We start from the raw sequence: 20743 nt of genomic DNA on the forward strand, positions 1-20743 counted from the left end.
TTTGTACCATTGGAGTATATTATACATTCATTTCTCTTTATGCTTTTTTGACCTTTTATTTTCTAATGAGCTACTTGGGATCACTTTTGTTTTTTTATCTTCTGTTTTTTATTTTGTTATGTTGACTGTTTTTAAAAACATTCAAAACACACAAAAGTTGGTCGAGTGTTTTTAAAAACAAGTTAATTTATTTTAAAATCAGAAAGTAAAAATATGTTAAACATACACTAAAGACATATTTCTTAAAAAAAAGGTAAAAACAAAAAAAAATTGATGCCAAAGACCCTTAAGTGTCATGACCCGACCCAATGCTTAGAATTAACTAATGCGGGAATAGTGGTCGGACGGTATTAACTTCTAATTATCCACATTTTGAAAACTTCAATACATATATAAGAGCCGCTAATCCACAAAGTACAATATAATCTAAAGCATCCAAAAGTAATAACATCCAAAAATAACATCTCAATCCAGTTCTGAAAAATAAATCAACATTTGAAAGAAACAACATAGAGACATTATCATCATAAAAAAATAGCTAGCAGCAGTGGCCCTCTTATGATAAACAAAGTCTCTTATATCAGACATATCAATCTATAACTTCTTCTGAAAGAAAACATTTAACTTCAATTGTAAGTAAAAGTTAGTGAATGGTTATAATATAATATGCATTAAAGTTCTTTTGCTATATTATGCTATGTATGAATGACAGAAGAAAATGTATTTCATTTCAGTAAAACTTTAAAACTATCCCTTCCCATTTCACTTTAAGCATATATCAATTTAACCTCTTTAATAGTCATCACAAGATTGCCGTCATACTCCAAGGTATCATCAAAAATGTGCTCGAAGGCACTCTCAAAATGTTTTCTAAGGAACCCTAAAAAATTTACCAGAAGGTAGCCTCAAATTGCCCCCGAAGACACATCTTTACTATTTATTTAACGTGCACGGGCACATTGCATCCCCTGTTAATACCATATGGAGGTAATCCTGTATGATTTAAACATTTAACTTTCATTTCATTTCATTTATTTCATTTTAAAGGCATTAAACATTCTTTTTCCCTTTCCCCTTTTATTTCGTTTCATTCTTAAGCTATAACTTGCATAAGAACATATGATAATTGTCTAATGCATTAAAGAAATTCATTATTTAATAAACTTTAAATTTAATGCTGAAAATAATTACTCACCTTAGCTTAGCTTGCTTGCCACACAGACTCCTTGAGCCCTGACCTTCTAGGCTTAAATGTGCTTCAACCTAAAATTGCACTTAAACATTAATGTTTTTTAAATATCAATTCCTAATTAAATTAAACTTTAATTTAAAACATACCTTATGTTTTAAAATTAACTGTCTTCTTTCTTAAATCTAAAGGATTAGCCGGCCTTATTTCTCACTTCCTAACAATAATAATGTTTAATAACATTAATTAATTTAGCTAATTATGTTATTAATTTCCTTAATAACATAAGGTTTAGTATTTACCTTATAGGCTTTGAGATCAACTCCTCCCTTGCTTGCTTCGCAAACTTCTCCTTCAAAGCTGAAGATATCTTTGTTAGGATCCTGATTCAATAAAACTTCTCATTAGTAATTATTTAATTAAACTTAAACTCACACACACATGACACACAATGTATACATAACTTTATTTATATAATAATATATTAATTAACTTATAATAAATATTAAACATACCTTTATGTATCAGCCTCTGTCCTAATCTCCCCCACCGAGCCACACGAGCTCTTTCTGCTTCCTTCAGCCCCGTCTCACCTCAACAGAGTACGCAAGTTTCAACTCCCTCCACATCGTGTCTTTTTCTACATGCGAGCACGACAAATAGGTCTTCTCCTCTGTTTCTGCTTCACAAAGCTCAACAGCCCTACCAGTCGCATGCAAGGTTTGTTGCTTCCTTGCGCTGCTCCGACTTCTCTCGCGCATTTTTGATTGCGGCTCGATCTAATTAGGCCCTCGACACCACTTCTTTCTTCGACTTCTCCTTTTTTTCTCTTGCTCGGCTCGAAAGCCCTAACAGTACGCACGATACCACAATCCTCTTCTTCCCCGCATCGAAGTTGCTCCCCTTCTCCTATGGCTTCTTCTTCTCCTTTCTCCTTGGACTTTTTCTTCCTTACTTGGCTAGGGCATGCACGAGATAACTTCGTTCTCTCTTTTGAGCATTCGTTCGATAGTTCGTATGGTGTAATACAACTCTTTAAGTCGTAACCGAATGGGTGTGCTTATCTTAGTACCTATTCAAAATTATTATTATCATTATTATTTTATTTATTTATTTGTTTATTTACTTAATATCAGTTATTACATGAAGGGATACGTTTGATACTTCCTGTGAATTCATGCAAATGCGGTATGGATATCGGATATGTGAGGAGTTGAATTTGTGACAATGCATCCTTATTTTCTTTTTCCAAGGACAAACAAGCATGTAGTTTTTATCACCCGGTATGGATGCGTGAAAAATGCAGGATATTTTGGAACCGGTCTATGCTGTTTTGGGGAAATAGTCTTCTAAGGAAGTTATCTGCCCAGTCCATTGCAAAACCTGACAATTTATGATTCTTCGAACCATTATGCGTTGATAATGATGGTTTGGGGGAATTTTACAAAGAAGTTGTCTCCATCCCCTTTCAACTATTTTAAGACTTCTCAATCCAAAACTGTCATCATCATTTTTTTTCTCTGATTATAACTTTCGAACATTTAGAATAATATACAAGCACTTTAATGTGTGGAATATTAATCATTATTTAAGCATTGCCATATTACCATTTTTATTTTGTATCATATATCCTGTATCTAAAGTTTGTTCATGTACCTGTCAAACCACTTGAAACTGATGACACTGTTACTATTAAGACCAATCGTATCATTTTTTTATGCTATATTTCATGTGATATATTTTAATATAATGGCCTTTGTTCATATCCAATTTTTGTTTAATTGTGAAACTAAAACATTTATGCCTGCTCTAGTTATATACAATGTGGGTATGTTTTGTACCCTTAATCGATGCATCTGCTTGTTAATTTTTTTCAGTTTTGGAGCTGATTATATATATATTTTCTTATATGTATTTTTGTTTTCTAGTTCTTTACAACTCCACCTTTTGCTTGTGAGCCTTCAAGTCTACCCCAGTATCCTCCCAGCAAGGAGATGGATGCTAAACTAAGGGATGAAGAAGCTAGAAGGTTTGTGATTATTCTGTCCTTGTGATATTTTCATTTTATAGTTTTTGTTCTCTTCTTGTTTTTCTCTTTAATCTTTTATGTCAATTTCTCATTAAAAATATATATTTCCAAAAAAGAAAAAAAAATTCTCCTTGTTGTTTTGTTTCAGAACATAAATTTTTTGGTTATTTTTGTTGTATTTTAGGCCTCAAAACTAGAAAGATATGATTTCTATATGTCAGAATTTGATATACGCATCCAGCTGCTTTCATCATATATTTTAGCTTCATAATGTAGTATGAACTTTTCTGTACTTCATATTTCCGTAAACGAAGAATTGCAGAAATTCTCCCTACTACTCTAGAACCATGGTGTGGGGTATTTTTCGTGTTATTTAGGCCCTAAAACTTGAAACATTTGAAACTCTTTAGTCAAATTTCGAACACAAGCTACACTCGAATGCTTGCAATTCCTTCAACTTAGTAATATATTATGCACTTTTAGTCCCATGCTTTAAATTTTAAAATGTTAATTATTATTTATCGGAACTTAAATCATGTATTTCAAAGACGGGCATCATAATAACCTTATTGCAAAGATGCTTTACTCCAACCTCGTGATGCCAATAGAGACCACTCAGCTCTTTGAAGCCCAAATTAACTAAGAGTTTGTAAATTATAATATTATAGAATAATCTAACATAAAAATTAAAATAGAGTAAACTGTCTAAATGGCCCCTGGACACTTTATAGGGGGTCATTTAAGTTCTAAACAATCAAATGTTTCCAATTTAGTCCTTTGACTTTCTAAATTTAATTTAAATTATACCATCGAATCCTTAAATCTAATTTAAAATATTCCAACAGAGGGACTATATTCGGTCGTATTTGAGGAGTTAACGATCTAAATTGAACGCATTTATATTCTGTGATTAAAGTGTCCTCATACAAATAGTCTAAGGATTATTTTGCCATTTTCTTGATAGAAGGATTTTGATGCGATTATTGTAGGCATTGGATGATTGTATTTAGTATTCTATGACTGAAAAGTTTATATTTGTATCTTGTTCCCAATTTTTTTTGTTTGCTCTGAGTGGAAATGGCTCAAGATCTTTTTAAAAAAGTTACTTTTAAGAATTTGGTTGCTACTAAATGCTTTTTAGCTGTCTTTTAAGTATTTTTATGAGATAAAAGTGGAATCTTTGCATGTATGAAAGATAAATTGAAGAAAGATTATTTTAGGCAACCCATTTTTATATATTCATTGAAGTATGTGATACCATTCCATGGGGCACCCGCATTTAATTTTTCGTTTACAGTATTTAGAAATTATAGTGGATCTTTGCATCATATTTTCTTACTGTCATTAATATTTTAGAGGCAAGGATTTTATTTTTTGTTATTAGAAGGCCATTATATTTCATGTTCTCTCTCTCTTTTGTAAAATTTCTTTCTTTCTTCAGTCTAGTCCAAGGATGTTACTTGTTTTCAGAAACAGTCCAATAAGACTTCCCTTACCAATTTACTTCTCAACTTTCTCATAGTTTGTACCTCCCTTCAATCTAGCTCAAGGAATGTAGGTAACCAACTTTTTCGACATCGAATCAGTATCATCAAATGATCCCTTTTTACCTCCTTAAATCCTCTCGAAAATCTTTTTCTTTAAATCTCTTTTAAGAAGATTCCTAATCATCTTCGTAATATCCTACAATCACCCTTGCAAATTTTTCATTCAGATCTAGATTTTAATCTTTCCATGCCAAACCCTTTATTGACTCCATATTCTAGGCACAACTTCTTCGCCTAAATAAAATCTAGTTTAAATCCCATATATATTATAATCATACATCACTGCTGCCCACTCCTTATTTATATTTATGCCTATAAAAGCCCACAACTATTGTTACTACTCATCCCCATCCCTTGACACTAATGAAACCAGGAGATTTCCCAAATCCTCATCCCCACCTCCAAATGTATCATCTAGTCCAATGCATTCCCATTCTAAATTTAGAACATTTAGGCCTCCAGGTAAGCCCTAGGAATTCTTTGTCATCATGCCTAATTCTCCATGATCATATATATATATATATATATGATTTTTTCCCCAAATTAATTCAGTTTTCAATTCCGTTTTGATGCAGAGCTCTCCTGCGATCTTCTGTCCATTTTTCAAATGAGTTTCTCCCGTGAATGTCCTCATGCTTCCTTCTTATTTTATGAATCCTGTAGCTTTTGGATCGATCAAGTCCATGAGAATTTGATCGGGTCCTCTTCTACAGCATATGTGATTGATTCCATGATCTTTTGTTTAATTACTTTCTTTAATCTTTCGTGAGGCTATGGCTCATGACATCATAATTTTTAACCTATTATTGTCGAACTTAGTCGTGTAGATTCTTCTCTTGTGCCTTTTACCAAATTTTCTAGAACTAGTTTGTGGATTATTATTTTTAGTTGGGCACGACTTCTTTGCTTCAACGATTTTTGCAAATTCTATTTAGAATCACCTCATGCGATTATAATTGGGTCTTTTTGTTGTTATTGCCTATTGTTCCTGTAATTTTTCTTTAGCTTGTTTGGATTCAACGACTAAGTCTTGTTGGAGGGTTTTTTTAGTTTTTTTTAGTAGCTCTTTTTTAGGATCTTTCTATTAGGGCAACATAGTGGAATTCCTGTTGGGCTTTATGGTTATAAACAGAGTTTTAGGCATGCATAAAACCGAGTAGTTGGTGCTTGAATAAAATTTCTAATTTCTTTTTTTGTTAGATGAAATTTAATTGAATATATTATTCCTTATATTTTATGGATTCAATTCTTTGTTCAATTCAGAGACTTGATGGGTTTTAGGAAATGTCATTTCCTTGTACAAGTGAGATGCTACTTTTTTGGTGAGTTTTTTTCTTATGCTGTTGTGTTCTTTTAATTATTATTGTTTGAGGTTTTGATTGGTGCTAATAATTAAATATGATGCAATTTTATTTTAATTAATATATGAATTTCAGGCATTTTTGTGAGTTCAATCCCTTGTTCCTGGTTATTATTTATAACATATGGCCACTGGATTTCATTTCAATTGAATTTATTATGTATTTGATTTTATTTGAACGAAGAAAATGGTTATTATGGATTAAGAATTTATGGATTGCAAATTTTTTGTGTCTGTTACATGTTTTTCCACATTACATATTAGTCCAATTTGGGGATCTTAGACCCAAGATGTTTTGTATCTGGTTTGATATTAGAGCTTATAACAAAATGATTAATTGTGTTTATATAATGGGAAGGTCTTGCAACTAAACATTATTCGTCTTGGTTGTCACGACTTTGTCCGGTGCTTAGAATTAACTAAGGCAGGAACAATGGTTGGACGATATTAACATTTCATTTTACTTTTCAAAAATCTAAGAAATTTTCAATATATGTAAAAGAGCCACTAATCTACAATGTGTAACAAAATTTTAACCATCCATAAACAACATCATAAACGAAAAGCATCTCAGACTAACATATAAAGTGTCTATAAATAGAAGTAAACAATAAAAGAAACTAAACTCATATCATAAATTAATACCTATCAGTAGTTGTGGCCCTCCTCTAGCCAAGTCTTTCCTATTGAACATATCACCTAATTTTTTTCTTCTCCTGAAAGAAAATATTAATTGCAACTGTAGGTACAACTTAGTGAGTAATAATAATATAATATGCATTAAATTCTTATGTTATACTAGACATAAATGACCAAAAGAAAATGCAGTTCATTATATTAAAATTTTAAAATTTTCCTTTTCCGTTCACTTTAAGTATTTACCAATTAAAACTCTTTAATAATCATTACAGGATTACCTTATACCCGAAGGTATCCTAAAAAATATGTCTAAAATCACCATCAAAATGTGTCCGAAGACACCCTAAAATATATACCCGAAGATATCATCAAATTGCACCCGAAGACAAACCTTTACTATTTTCTTTAATGTGCACATATACATTGCATCCCCTGCTAGTACGATCTGGGGTTAATCCCGTATGACTTAAACATTTAACTTTCATTTCATTTAAATTACATCATTTTAACGATATTATGCATTATTTTTCCCTTTTCCCATTTCCCGTATGACTTAAACATTTAACTTTCATTTCATTGCATTATTTTTCCCTTTTCCCTTTCTTTCCCTTTCTTTTTTAAGCTACAACATGCATACAAACATAATTGTCTAAAACATTAAAGAAATTCTTTATTTAATAAACTTTAAATTTAATACCTATAAGAAAATACTTATTCACCTTGACTTAGAAGAGACATCTGAAAATGCTTATTTCTTCACTTCACTTCTTTTAATTAACACCTAACTCAATTAAAAATGCATATAACTATAAGAATTACATTTAAATAAAATCTTATTTAAATATAAAAGAAGTATTAAAATGCCCACCTCTTTTAGCTAATTATGTATTCTTCAAATCCGATGGATTTATTGAATTCTTCACACCTACCAATCTAAATAAATTTAATAACATTAATTACTTTAACCAATTATGCTATATAATTCCATTAATAATATTAGATTTAACATTTACCTTACAAGTTTTCAAGTCGATCTCTTCCCTTAGCTTGCTTATTAAATCTCTCCAAAGCTGAAATCTCTATATTAGAATTATGATTAAATTTGAAATTTCATTTATACACTCTCATAATCTCACAAATTCATTAAACACTTTAATAAAACTCAACATACCTTGAAATCCTTTGATTTTATTGAATTCTTCCCCTTCCCTCACCAAGATTTCACGTCATCTCATTACTTAAAATTTTCTTAATTTATTAGTTCTATAATAACTTGTAAACTTTATAATTAATAACTTGTAATTATTTATTTATTTAGTTCTATAATAACTTGTAAACTTGATATCGCATATAATTAAACTTAAACTTTAAATAATATGCACACATTTTTACAAAAATATAACTAAATAGCGGAATAACTTGTACAACTAACTTTATTCAGTTTATTCGGCCTGCCCTACTCATGCGCGCTCAACAACAGCACATGAGCTTTATCTTCTTCTTCTCCCTCACGTGGCTCAAAAGCCCCATTCTCTTCCTTTGCGCAAGCACACAATATAAACAGCACAACAACCCTTCTTCCTCTTCGGTCTTGACTTGACCCACAACACTCACCGCCTCCTTCCTGCAGAAAATAAGCCTGAGTTCAGATACAACCTTTCAGACACCAAATATATGACTTATTGCAAAACTATGGTGTTTGAGAAATAAATAAAAACAACAAAAATTTGCATTGGAGTTTATATTTGAATCTGCTCATAAACCTGAACCTAAAGCTGAGTAAGGGTTAAAACTTGAATTTGCTGTTAAAATCTGATAATCATATTGATTTATATACTACAAATAATAAAGTATATGCCAACTGCTTGCATAAGTTAAACACGATGTTTTTTGTGGCTTATTAATATTTGGAAAAAACTTTATGGAATCAAGTAAATTTAACTTTGTTTTTTTGTGTTTTCTCCTCCTTTAATTTTATTGATATATATATATATATATAATAATAATAATAACATATATGTCAATCTTATTTTTGGTTCCTCTTTTTTTTATCTGAATATTCATAAATAAATCTTATGAAGAAAGTTAAGTTACATCAACATCTTTATGTTTTCATTGACAATGTATTGTCCAAAAAAAAAAAAAAAAACTCTATTTGTCTACTTGAATCGAAAGATACATCACTGATCATGACTAATCTTTTTATCATTTGGGTGAATATTTTTCATTGAGATTACTTGTGGGATAAAGGCTTGTTGTTGTTGTTGAGATTACTTGTGGGTGAATATTTTTTATTGAGGGTACCTGTATCAGCTAAACAGGACATTTTTGCGTGACATATTAATCTTCAAAAGAAAACTTAATGGAATAAAATAAAGTATAAAATTTTATGTTTTTTTTTTGTTTTCTCCTCATTTTAAAATTAGTTATTTTGTATTCTATGAGAAACATATAAATATCTTAAAATTATCATTGTTGGCATCATATCTTATAGGCTTGACCATTACTTATATGCATGATTTACATGAAAATATTTTCGGGAAATTTTGCTATCACCCATGAAGATTATAAGTTTATGTTAGATATTTATTGGGGATATGTGAAATTGAAATTAGGTGATAAAATAACATTCTGTTTGCATCTTGACGGATTTCCTATAGAAATCTTTTTAAATTAACTATTTGAAAATTTATCCTTATAAAATATTGCAGTAAATTATGAAGAATTCTTATAAGTTGAAAATAATAAAAAAAGTTTTGTTTATGTTTCTTATGCATGAGTTAGTTTAATGTCTTGAACTACAAATCAATGCATTGGATTCTTGTCTCTTTTCATCTTCTTTTAATTCTTCATCAATTGCATTTTTTGTCTATTGCCATAATAATTATACTAAACTTGTTTATAATTCCATTTATTTAGAAGTAAAATTGTGTCTACTATTAATGGTGGATATCATATGAATTTTGTGCATTAAAGAGATGAACTTAAACTTGATGATTTATGGATATTTCTAGAGGAAATTTTGCGTTTATATTTGAATTTACTGGAAGAATATTGACCAAACCTCTCTTTAGAGTCGAAAATTTTCACATTGGGTTGAATTGTTGGAGAATTTTCTTGAGATACTCGTAACTTCCTTGGAAATGTTTCTTGTTAATATTCTTCCTTGCGAAATTTTCATTTTGTAAGTCCTGCGACTTTTGGTTGGCCTATTCTTATATTATGTCTGTAGATTATGAGATCGTCATAAATGGTGTTATTGAGTTATCCATATGATCCAATGTAGTGATTCTATGTTTTAATGCTACTCCATTTTGTCATTGGAATGTGTAGACTTTTTTATTTGCGGCTTCTTTGTTATTCTTGCAATTGAATCTTTAAAGTTTTCTTTTTATAATTTTTTCTACTTAAGGTGATCCCGGGTGAAACTCATTCTTTCAATAATGGGTAAAGACCTTTTTGCTTCTGCTTATTTTGGAAATTATATTTAGTGTTTGCCTCTTGCAATTATGATGGGAACTTTCTATTGTTGTAATTGCAACTTCATCTGATTTTCTCGCTTTGGCGACTTTAGCAATGGAGGCTCCAATGATTCTTCATGCTTGTCTTTGCAGCTCTTTTTTAGATTCTTTCCTTTTAGATTATCAAGGGTTTTCTTTTCTTGGGATTTTAGATATAAATATAGGCCTTAGCCATGCACACATCAAACAATTGTATAGAATTTCTATTTATTTGTAGCATTCTTTCTACTTTTAGGATTCAATTCTTTGATCAAGTGATACACTCGAAGAGTTTTGCATGTGAGAGATTTGCTCTTTGATGAATTTTATTGCTTGAAGAGTTTTGAATGGGGCTATCTGATTGTGTAGGAGGGAGACTTATTTTATGGTAAATTGAAGTCACGATCCGGCTCAAAAGCTTGGAATACCAATGCGAGAATGAACGACCATACGCAGAAAACTATCTAAACATTTTCATTTCATAATTAAATCTAATTCAAAACACAAATGTCAATCTATTTCATAAAACTTTAATTTACAAATAGTTTGCTTAAATTTTAAATTTTTACAACAAACAAAAATTAAAATTGAAATGTAATACCTATCAGTTCGAGTTCCTCGACATCTGTACACATACTATGTAAGATCCATTTATTCTAAGGTGTTTTTTCTAAAAATATTAGCAGTTGAAGGTACGAGTTAAACTACTATATAGGTAAAGTATTTTTTAATTGCAATAATTCTCATCTTTAAATCTATTTTGTAAAAAATTATGAACAGTAAAAAAGGAAAAATGTAAATAAATCAATTTTCTGATTACTTTTATTTATTTCAATTACAATATCCATCATTGAAAGTGACCATTTTAAACGTACACTAAAATTATACTTTTAACATTTTTCAAATGCCACCAAAAAGGTAGACAACTATTTATATTTTCATTTTACGTGCACGGATATATTGCATTTCCTGTCAGTATCATCTGGGGGTAACTCCTCATATGCATGCACATATCAAATTTTATTTCTTTGTTTTATTTAACATATGAAAACATGAAATTCGCATTTTAAAAGTAATGAAAACATACTAAAAACAGTAAATACATTCACAATTGTTTTCATAAATAAAAAGAATTATTGTAAAATAAAAATATATTTACTCATTTGTTTGATGCAGTATGTTGCCTTTTTTCTTAGAAGTAATTAATTCTTTGACTCACCTATGAGAAAATTTTAATATCTATCAATTTAATTGTAAGTTTCTAGTTCTTATTTCTACTAGAAGCACCTTAGTTTTTCATTAGACTTGCAAATGTTGTGCATGTTTTTCAACATCTCACATTAGATTGTCACTAGAAATCTTATACATTATGATGCACAAAATCATAATACTAACTTAATCCAAAAAATTAAATTCAGCTAACTTTATTGAACGTTCATTTTAACAAAACCCATTTCGCTTAACGCCAATTTTATTGGTTAATCAAAATGTTAGACCATGAGGCATGAGCATGAAAAAAATAAGAGTTGAAGAAATTTGCTTGATCTAGTCGGCCAAATTTTCTTATTTTTGTTTTGTTTAATATTGTTAATCATTTTCAGCTTGGCACATAATTTTCAAACATTCATTTTTTTTTCAAACAAATGAGTGAATATGTTTTTATTTTGCAATATATTTTTTTTATTTATGAAAACAATTGTGAATGTATTTACTGTTTTCATTACTTTTAAAATGCGAATTTCATGTTTTCATATGTTAAATAAAACAAAGAAATAAAATTTGATATGTGCATGCATATGAGGAGTTACCCCCAGATGATACTGACAGAGGATGCAATGTATCTGTGCACGTAAAGAAATAAAGTGGAGGGTTGCGTTAGAAATAAAATTTTATTGCCGGTCCTAAGCCCGAAATTGAAAAGTGGAGGGTTGCGTTAGATGGTCGACGACCAACATAAAACTTGTCGAAAAAATCATGACATGAATCCTTTTAATCATTGTGTAAGTGTTAGAGTGTCCTATGGAAGCGACGCGCTATATAACCTGAATACAGTGAAAAGTGTTCAAGGGCCGCTACACCGCCGCTTGGGTGTAGTGGCAAATAAGCAGGGTTTCCATATTATAAATGGATGCAGGTAAAGAAGTTAGTCCATGAAACTAATGAAATTAATATTAGGATAGGATCTTACAATATTGGTACTCTCAATGGTAAACTAATGAAATTAGTTAATATTATGATTCATAGAAAGATTAATACTTTATGTATTCAATAAATTAAATGGGTTGGAAAAAAGGCTTAGGAGATTGATAACTTAGGTTTTAAACTTTGGTATTCCGGTAAGTGTCGCACTAGAAATGGTGTAGGTGTAATTATAGATAAGAGTTTGAAAGGTAATGTTGTAAAAATTAATAGAGTTGAAGATTGAATTACAGCTCTTAAGATTATCATTGATACTAAGGTTTTTAATATTATAAGTGCTTATGCTCCTCAAGTAGGTTTAGATATAGGATCTAAAGATAAATTTTGGAACGACTTAGAAGACTTAAAACAAATGATACCTCTTGAAGAAACAATTTTTATTTGAGGAGCTTTAAATGGATATGTCGGTAGAGTGGTAGAAGATTTCAGAAATATTCATGATGGTTACGATTTTGGAGTGACTAATGAAAAATGTAGAGTTATTTTAGATTTTGCTTCAGCGTATGATTTTACTTCAGCGTATTTTAGATTTTGTTTGGTCACATTAAACGTCGACCATCAGATGATCCGATTAGGATAGATGTTTTAGATTCGACTTGTGTTAAGAAAGACAGAGGTAGATCTAGGAAGACTTGGGCTTATTGTATTAAAAATGATCTTAATTTATTATAATTAAATGTAAATATGACACTAAATAGGACGCAATGGAGTGACCCTACGTAGTGGGATTAAGGCTTTGTTGTTGTTATTGTATGATTTTGTTATTACTAATACTTTATTCAAGAAAAGAGATAAACATCTTATTACTTATAGGAAGAAGAGATCGTCGATATTGTAAAGATTGTAAGGTCATCCCAAGTGAGTCATCATTGTAAGGTCATCCCAAGTGAGGATTTAAGTACCCAACATCGTTTATTAGTTCTAGATTTTAAGATGAAGAGTTGTAAAATAAAGAATACTAAGTACCCAACATGGATTAAGTTGACGTGTCATATTTTAAAATTATGGGAGAGGGTAATTGAACATAGGTTAAGACGTATTATAAAGATTTCTCATAATCAATTTGGTTTTATGCCAGAGAGGTCTACTATGGAAGCTATACATTTATTAAGAGGTTTGATGAAGAAATTTAGAGATAATAAGGAGAATATGCATGTGATTTTTATTGACTTAGAAAAAAGCTTACAATAAGATTTCAAGATATATACTTTGGAGAGTTATTGAGAAGAAATGTATTGATATGACTTATATTCAAGTCATTAATGATATGCATTAATGATATGTATACTAGAGTTATTACTTGTGCTCGAACTGAAGGAGGATTGACCAAATATTTTCCTATTTCTGTTGGATAACATCAGGGATCGACTTTAAGCACATACCTTTTTTGCTTTAGTTTTGGATTGTCTTATCGAACATTTATAGGAGGATGTACCTTGGTATATGCTTTTTGCTGATGATATACTTCTCATGGATAAGATGAGAGAAAAAATCCAGGAAAAAATTGAATTATGGAGGTCTACATTGGAGTCTAAAGGCCTTCATTTGAGTAGAACTAAAACTGAATACATGGAATGTAATTTTAGTAGTAGTGGCTCTAGTGACAGAAGTGTAACTTTGGGTGATTCAATTATTAAAAGGTGTGAACGATTTAGATATCTCGGGTCTGTTGTTCAAAGCGATGGTGATATAGATGGGGATGTTAATGGTAGAATTCAAGTTAGTTGGTTGAAGTGGAGGAATGCTCCGGGCCTTTTGTGTGATAGAAAAGTATCACTTAGACTGAAAGGAAAATTTTATAAGACGGTGGTGAGAACTGCAATGCTCTATGGCGTTGAATGTTGGCCTTTAAAAGAGAAGCAAAATATTTTGTTAAGTGTTCCCGAGATGAGAATGATTAGGTGGATGAGTGGCTTTACACTTAGAGACAAAATGCGAAATGAATATATCCGTGATTGGGTTGGTGTAGCTCCTGTGACGAACAAAATTAGAGAAAGTCATCTTAGATGGTTTGGTCACATTAAGCGTCGACCATCAGATGATCTGATTCGGAGAGTAGATGTTTTAGATTCGACTTATGTTAAGAAAGGGAGAGTAAACCTAGGAAAACTTGGGCTTATTGTATAAAAAATGATGTTAATTTATTAAAACTAAATGAAAATACGACACTAAATAGGACGCAATGGAGAAAAAGGATTCATGTAGCCGACCCCACGTAGTGGGATTAAGGCTTTGTTGTTATTGTTGTGACTAATGGCTCCAATGTTTCAACGTTCAAGAGGATCTTCTATAAGAAATTTTTATGATTCTGCGAAGGAAGGCATTTTTCTTCCCTTATTTTTTCTCAAGTGGGTGGCGTTCCCATTATCTATTCTTCTTCATGATGGATTTCTCTTAAAGATGGACTTCACTTCTTTAGCATTATAGTAAAAGACCATCTAGTTTTACAAAACCTAAGTTCTCAAAAGTAGTTCTTTAGACTCGAGGAAAGTTGTTGACAAACCAACATGCATCGTCACAAATTATGCCATATATCTTTTCATTTTATTATTTTCCATTTTTTATTTCTGTTCATGTTTATATTTGCAACATTTGTTTGTCTTTATGTTTATTGTTTTAGGTTACCATATCCTTTTCACGCTAGGTTTTTGATTTTTCCATAATAAAAATATAAGAGAATGCTTTAGTAATGTATGAAAAATTTGAAGATTTAACTCTTCCTACTTCCCTTTAGCTTCGGTTAACCCCTTCCTCTTCCCTCTTACTTTCTCTGCTCCAAGGCTTTAACTCTTCCTGAGGGCTTCATCCTCTGCTCCAAGGCTTTTGCAAGTACCATAATTCTCTATTAGTTGATTTATTATTTAAAAGCTTTCAATCAATAATTTTTCTTCTCTATACTTTTGCCATTGTCGTTATCAGTGTTGTTTCATTACTGTACATCAATTGCACGTTAATACAATATAAAATAATCAGTAAGAACATAAAATTCAAATTAATGCATATTATGTTATTAATATATAAAAAAATATATTTAATTACTTTCAATAAGAGTTTTGAATTTGAATCACTAGGCAGATATATTTTTTATGATTTTTGGCCTTTATAGACTTAGCAAATCTAATTCTTGGAAATCTCATACAATTATAAATTTTGTTGCTTTCCTGTTGGCAATTATTTGTATTCAGAACGATCTCATAAATAACTTTTGGGTCGTGCATGATATAAATAAATGCATACCTAGGTAATAAATATAAACAAATACGTAGGTTTTTATATGTAATATTTTTTTTATATAATTTATAGAGGCAAAGAAGAATGAAAATATTCATGTACATACTATATATATTGGTTAAACTTTTAGAATAAAGTAAATTTCCTTCAATAAATTTATCTTGATTAGTTTCAAAATCAATTAAAAAATTTCCTTGTTTCTTACTAAACTAAAACTTGGCGCAGATTTTGGAAAAAATATTTCCAAAGTATTTTTATTATTGAATATTCATTAAGATTGAATTAGACAAACACTAATACGATTAAAAATATACATGGCCTAACTCTGCATGTCCATATTTTATTTTAAACAATAAACATAGTATGCTTTTTATTTTTATATTATTATTATTTGAAATATTGTTTGTCATTATACTATTTTGATATATGTGCATTTAAAAATATTATTCTATTGTCATTATTCTATAAGGTTACATTCTAAGTTAACTACTCTAGTACAATAGTTTTTTGGTCTAATATTTGAATATATAATTAGCCCATATTCAAATAATTTGTTGTAAGCTGTTTTATCTAAGAAAAAATTATTTATATATTTTATTAAATAGTAAATAGTAGCAGGAGTAAGATCACATTGATGTAAAAATTAATAGTACAATAATATTTGTTTAATTATATTTGAGTGGCAAAGTAGCAATACTGAAGTTTTGAAGGAAAACTATGAAAGTGAGAATAGTAAGCATAAGCACAAGGTCATTTTATATTGTAAGTTTAGATGACAATCTATTAAACTGATTATAAATTTATCTAAATGTTAGTTTAAGTACACTTAAATGATCCGAGTATAATATATATTTAGTTTTTTTTTTTTGGGCATGTTGCATGTATAATTTTTGTATTTTTTGTTTTGAACAAAAATATATTGTTTGAGTATCAAAAATTGATAATGGTCCCATATTCTGTGAAATTATTCTTGATGATGATAATGTAGTCATTTATATGTTCTTCCTCATTTATAGAAGACAACTTTAGATGGTATTCAATGTTTGGATGAAATCTTGTTGTTTTCTAAATTTGACAATTTCAGATTTTTTGAATTATTATTTTAATATTTGGTTTTGCTTAAAGTTTTGGTTATTATATTTTAGGAATTTTGATTGTAATATAAATTTATTATGTTCTGAATCATTTAAATAGTATCATGTACATCTAAATACTTCTGAAGTAAAATAAAAAATTGATAGAAGTATATAAAATAATTTATGAATTTATTATGAGCTATATATATATATTTTGGAAAAGGCAAAATTCATTGATAAAAAAAAGAGGATACAAAGATTTTATTGAGTGGGTACAAAGATCCCACTTCAAAGATCCCACTCACAAGGATTACAAACGTATTCCCCAAAAATAAACAACTCCTAATCATGGTGGGTGTAGTCAATGGATATATCGTTTCCCCTTCCCCTAGATCTAGGGAGGGAGTCCAGCAACATACTGATATGTGAGCTTCCGCCTGAAACAATGATACTGTTATCCTGAGAGTTACTAAGATCTGACATTCCTTTCTTCTTCTCCCTAGATTTGTAAACCTGCTAATCATGTGTCAGAGGTTGTCCCGTGTGAACAATAGGTGGATCTTCGATGGAGGTAAATTGTTGATCTGACTCAGCCTGCAGCACACCTCGATCCTGACACTCCATAATAACTTTAGTACCCTCTTCTCTCGCAATAGGTAGATCCAAGACACTTCGGCTAGCATATGCTCCAACAAAATTCATAGAATTTATAATTTGAGGAAGAGCTGCTTCAACAACAGTAGACGGAAACTGCTTATAATCTGAGGAAGAGCTGCCTCAACAACAGTAGACGGAAACTGTTGGTCTGGTTGATGAGGAGTAGCCTAATGAGTCAAATGCTCATTCAACATTTCTGGAAGATTAACAGTGTCTGCTATATTTTCCTCCACATAGATGATGTTAGGACCTATCAATCTCAAATATGGTAAAACCTGAAGCATTTGACAGGGGTGTAACCAAACAGTCTACAGTGATTGCAGTAGTAGAGTCTTTATTCTGCTATAATTGGCTGCCAATACCCATTGTGGGTAGTACCAAGCCATATTTCGTCCACCTCAGTATATATATATATATATATATTTATATGGAATATTAAAGAGTACTTGGACAATCTTTATTTGCTTTTTGGTGCAAGTTGATTGAAAAAAGAAAGGGAATGCAAGTAAAATGTAATTGAAGTAAAAATAGTTAACATTTCAAAATGATTCTATGGTGAGGTATTAAAAACATGGAGATTTTCAAATATAATGAAACTCTTAATTAAGATGCCATTAGAAAATTGTGTGAGGGTCACTATTTAATGTGGGGGATAACTTTTTGTGTATTTCATCTAGCATGTTCTACGTAAGATACATTCATTAAACAATTTGTTTTGTTTTGACTTGGAACTTTAATTGTTCTTTACACCGTTAGAATTAAAGATTAATATTTAATATTGGTCGAAGCTGTGGAACGGTTTATTTTTTTAAAAAAAGTTAAAAATTATGACCGTAGTATAATGAATTCACATGCCACTTTTTAAATAGTAGCATAGATGACTTATCCCTCACATAGTGTCGGTTATATGACTGGTTCATTCATTTTGTTGAATACTGCAAGTGATGCTAATCTTGTTTCCATTATTACATATTTTCATAACTTGTATCTAGATTTTCTCTGGTTCATTTCCTTACTTTTTTCTACTAACTTGTTGCATCTTTTTCTCACCATAGTGCCACATTCACATCGTTGAAGTTAAAATTTTACAACTTTAATCTTTATTAGTTCTACTTTGTTAGCCGGTTTGCTTGGTGGATGATTTGTTCTTCAAATATATCAATTTCAATATTCTAGCTTATTTTATTGTCATAGTTTGATTTTATTTGCTGATGCTGATTTCTTAATATCATTAGATAATTATTGATAATTTAAACCTCTTACATTGCATCTGCTAGGTTAAAAGCTGGTGGTGGCAGGGCTAATGGAGATAGAACGAGGAAGCTGCACAATCGTGACAGACCCTCTAGGGCAGTTCCTGCTCCAGAGGCTAACGCTGAGGTCCAAGCAAACCTTGATGTACGATATGCTGAACTTTTATCTCCTACAGCTCTACCTTCATCTTGTTACCTCGGAACTTCACTGCTGCACATCTTATCAAGCATGCTAAGCTTCTGCTCGTCTTTTTTTGTTTTTGCATTGTACGGTCTTACTGGACATTTACAGGAGTATGTACCTTTGTGTATGTTTTTTTGCTAATAATATCGTTATTTTGGATAAGACGAGAGAAAAAGCCCAAGAAAATCTTGAATTATGGAGATCTACATTGGAGTCTAAAGGTCTTCATTTGAGTATAACTAAAACTGAATACATGGAATGTAATTTTAGTAGTAGTAGCTCTGGTGACAGAAGTGTAACTTTGAGTGATCAAATTATTAAAAGGTGTGAACGATTTAGATATCTCAGGTCTGTTGTTCAAAGCGATGGTGATATAGATGGGGATGTTAATGGTATAATTCAAGTTAGTTGGTTGAAGTGGAGGAATGCTTCGGGCCTTTTATGTGATAGAAATGTACCGCTTAGACTGAAAGGAAAATTTTATAAGACGGTGGTGAGACCTGCAATGCTCTATGGCGTTGAATATTGGCCTTTAAAAGAGAAGCATAATACTAATTTAAGTGTTGTCGAGATGAGAATGATTAGGTGGATGAGTGACTTTACACTTAAAGACAAAATGCGAAATGATTATATCCGTGATAGGATTGGTGTAGCTCCTGTGACGGACAAATTTACAGTACGTGTCTACCTTTTATTCGGGAGCTTGAAAGCTTGCAGGTCAGTGCTATCGCTTGTGTACATGTGATTGGTGGTAGCCAAAATCATCTGTATTGTGGATCTCATTATACCAGATACAGTTTGCCTTATTAAAGATGATCAGATGAACCCATCAAAGCAAATTTTCTACTATTAAAGACATGCCTAGCTGTTTGTGTACTAGGAGGCTTGATTATTGTCACATTAACTTGATTGTGTCGAGCTCCCTCTGATGGCAGTTTTGGATGAGTCAATCGAGTTGAGCACTTACAGATACTTCATCCTGGGTTAGGATTTGGAATAGAAGGAGAAAGGTTTATACGTCCAAAAAATATTTTATTCATGTTATATATTGATTTATATGGATTGATGTGCATATATTTATGAGACCATGGTATTGGAATAGGAAAGTCATTGCAAATTCACTGGAGGAGTTCCCCTAAGTTATCCTCATAAAATGTTGTGAAGCCAACATATTTTCAAACGGAAAACCCATGAATATTTGTTAATTGAGCTGCAGAACTAGGAAGTATGAAGAAGGTTGCTGAAATACCAACCTTCGGAGTTTAACAATTCAACATACGACAAATCTTGCACTGCTACTAGTTCTTATGAAAAAATTTGGCTCTAGTAGGATAGGAGACAGCGTCAGCTTGCATGAATAGGAGAAGGTGTTGAAAGACATAATCAGAGGGCAACATTAGAAGGAATAAAATCCAAGATCCAAATTCAGCTGCAGAAATTTTATGCATGTTAGTTATGTAAGAAACAAATTATAACTGATTCAACTAGTTATAAAAATTTTAATGACAATTTTAATGTTTAAATCTAAAATCCGAAGCCAGCTAATTATAATTCAAAATTTTAACTCAAAATTTTAAAGTTTAAATATAAAATCCAAAGCTTTTGTAGGGAATAGGGAAATTGGACCAAAAACTAAAGAAGTATGCTACATTTTTTGTTTTGTTGGAGAAATATGCTCGGTAATTTCATTTAGACCACAATACCCCCACTTTTGAACCACAAACTACTTTTTTAAAGTTCAACGCATCTGGCATTAGTTCAGACAAGGTTTAAACAAGGATTGAACCATATTCTAGCAAGTTGGGCTGTCAAAACGGCTCGTTGTTCGCGAAAAGCTCGTGTTCGGCTCGTTAATTTCGTTCGATAAGTTAACGAGCCG

At 30.8% G+C, this 20743-nt stretch overlaps 1 protein-coding gene across 1 annotated transcript in view; it reads left to right on the forward strand.

Annotated features, from left to right (window-relative positions):
- Positions 1-20743, forward strand: part of LOC110027646 (probable serine/threonine-protein kinase At1g54610) — a 44026-nt gene that overhangs the window by 12247 nt on the left and 11036 nt on the right. Inside the window, exons 5-6 of the mRNA XM_020729158.1 lie at positions 3118-3218; positions 18705-18825. Coding sequence (XP_020584817.1) covers positions 3118-3218; positions 18705-18825 — 222 coding nt within the window. The remainder of the gene's footprint in view (positions 1-3117; positions 3219-18704; positions 18826-20743) is intronic.

The sequence above is a fragment of the Phalaenopsis equestris genome, unplaced genomic scaffold (genome assembly GCF_001263595.1).
Source record: "Phalaenopsis equestris unplaced genomic scaffold, ASM126359v1 Scaffold000434, whole genome shotgun sequence".
NCBI lineage: Eukaryota > Viridiplantae > Streptophyta > Magnoliopsida > Asparagales > Orchidaceae > Phalaenopsis > Phalaenopsis equestris.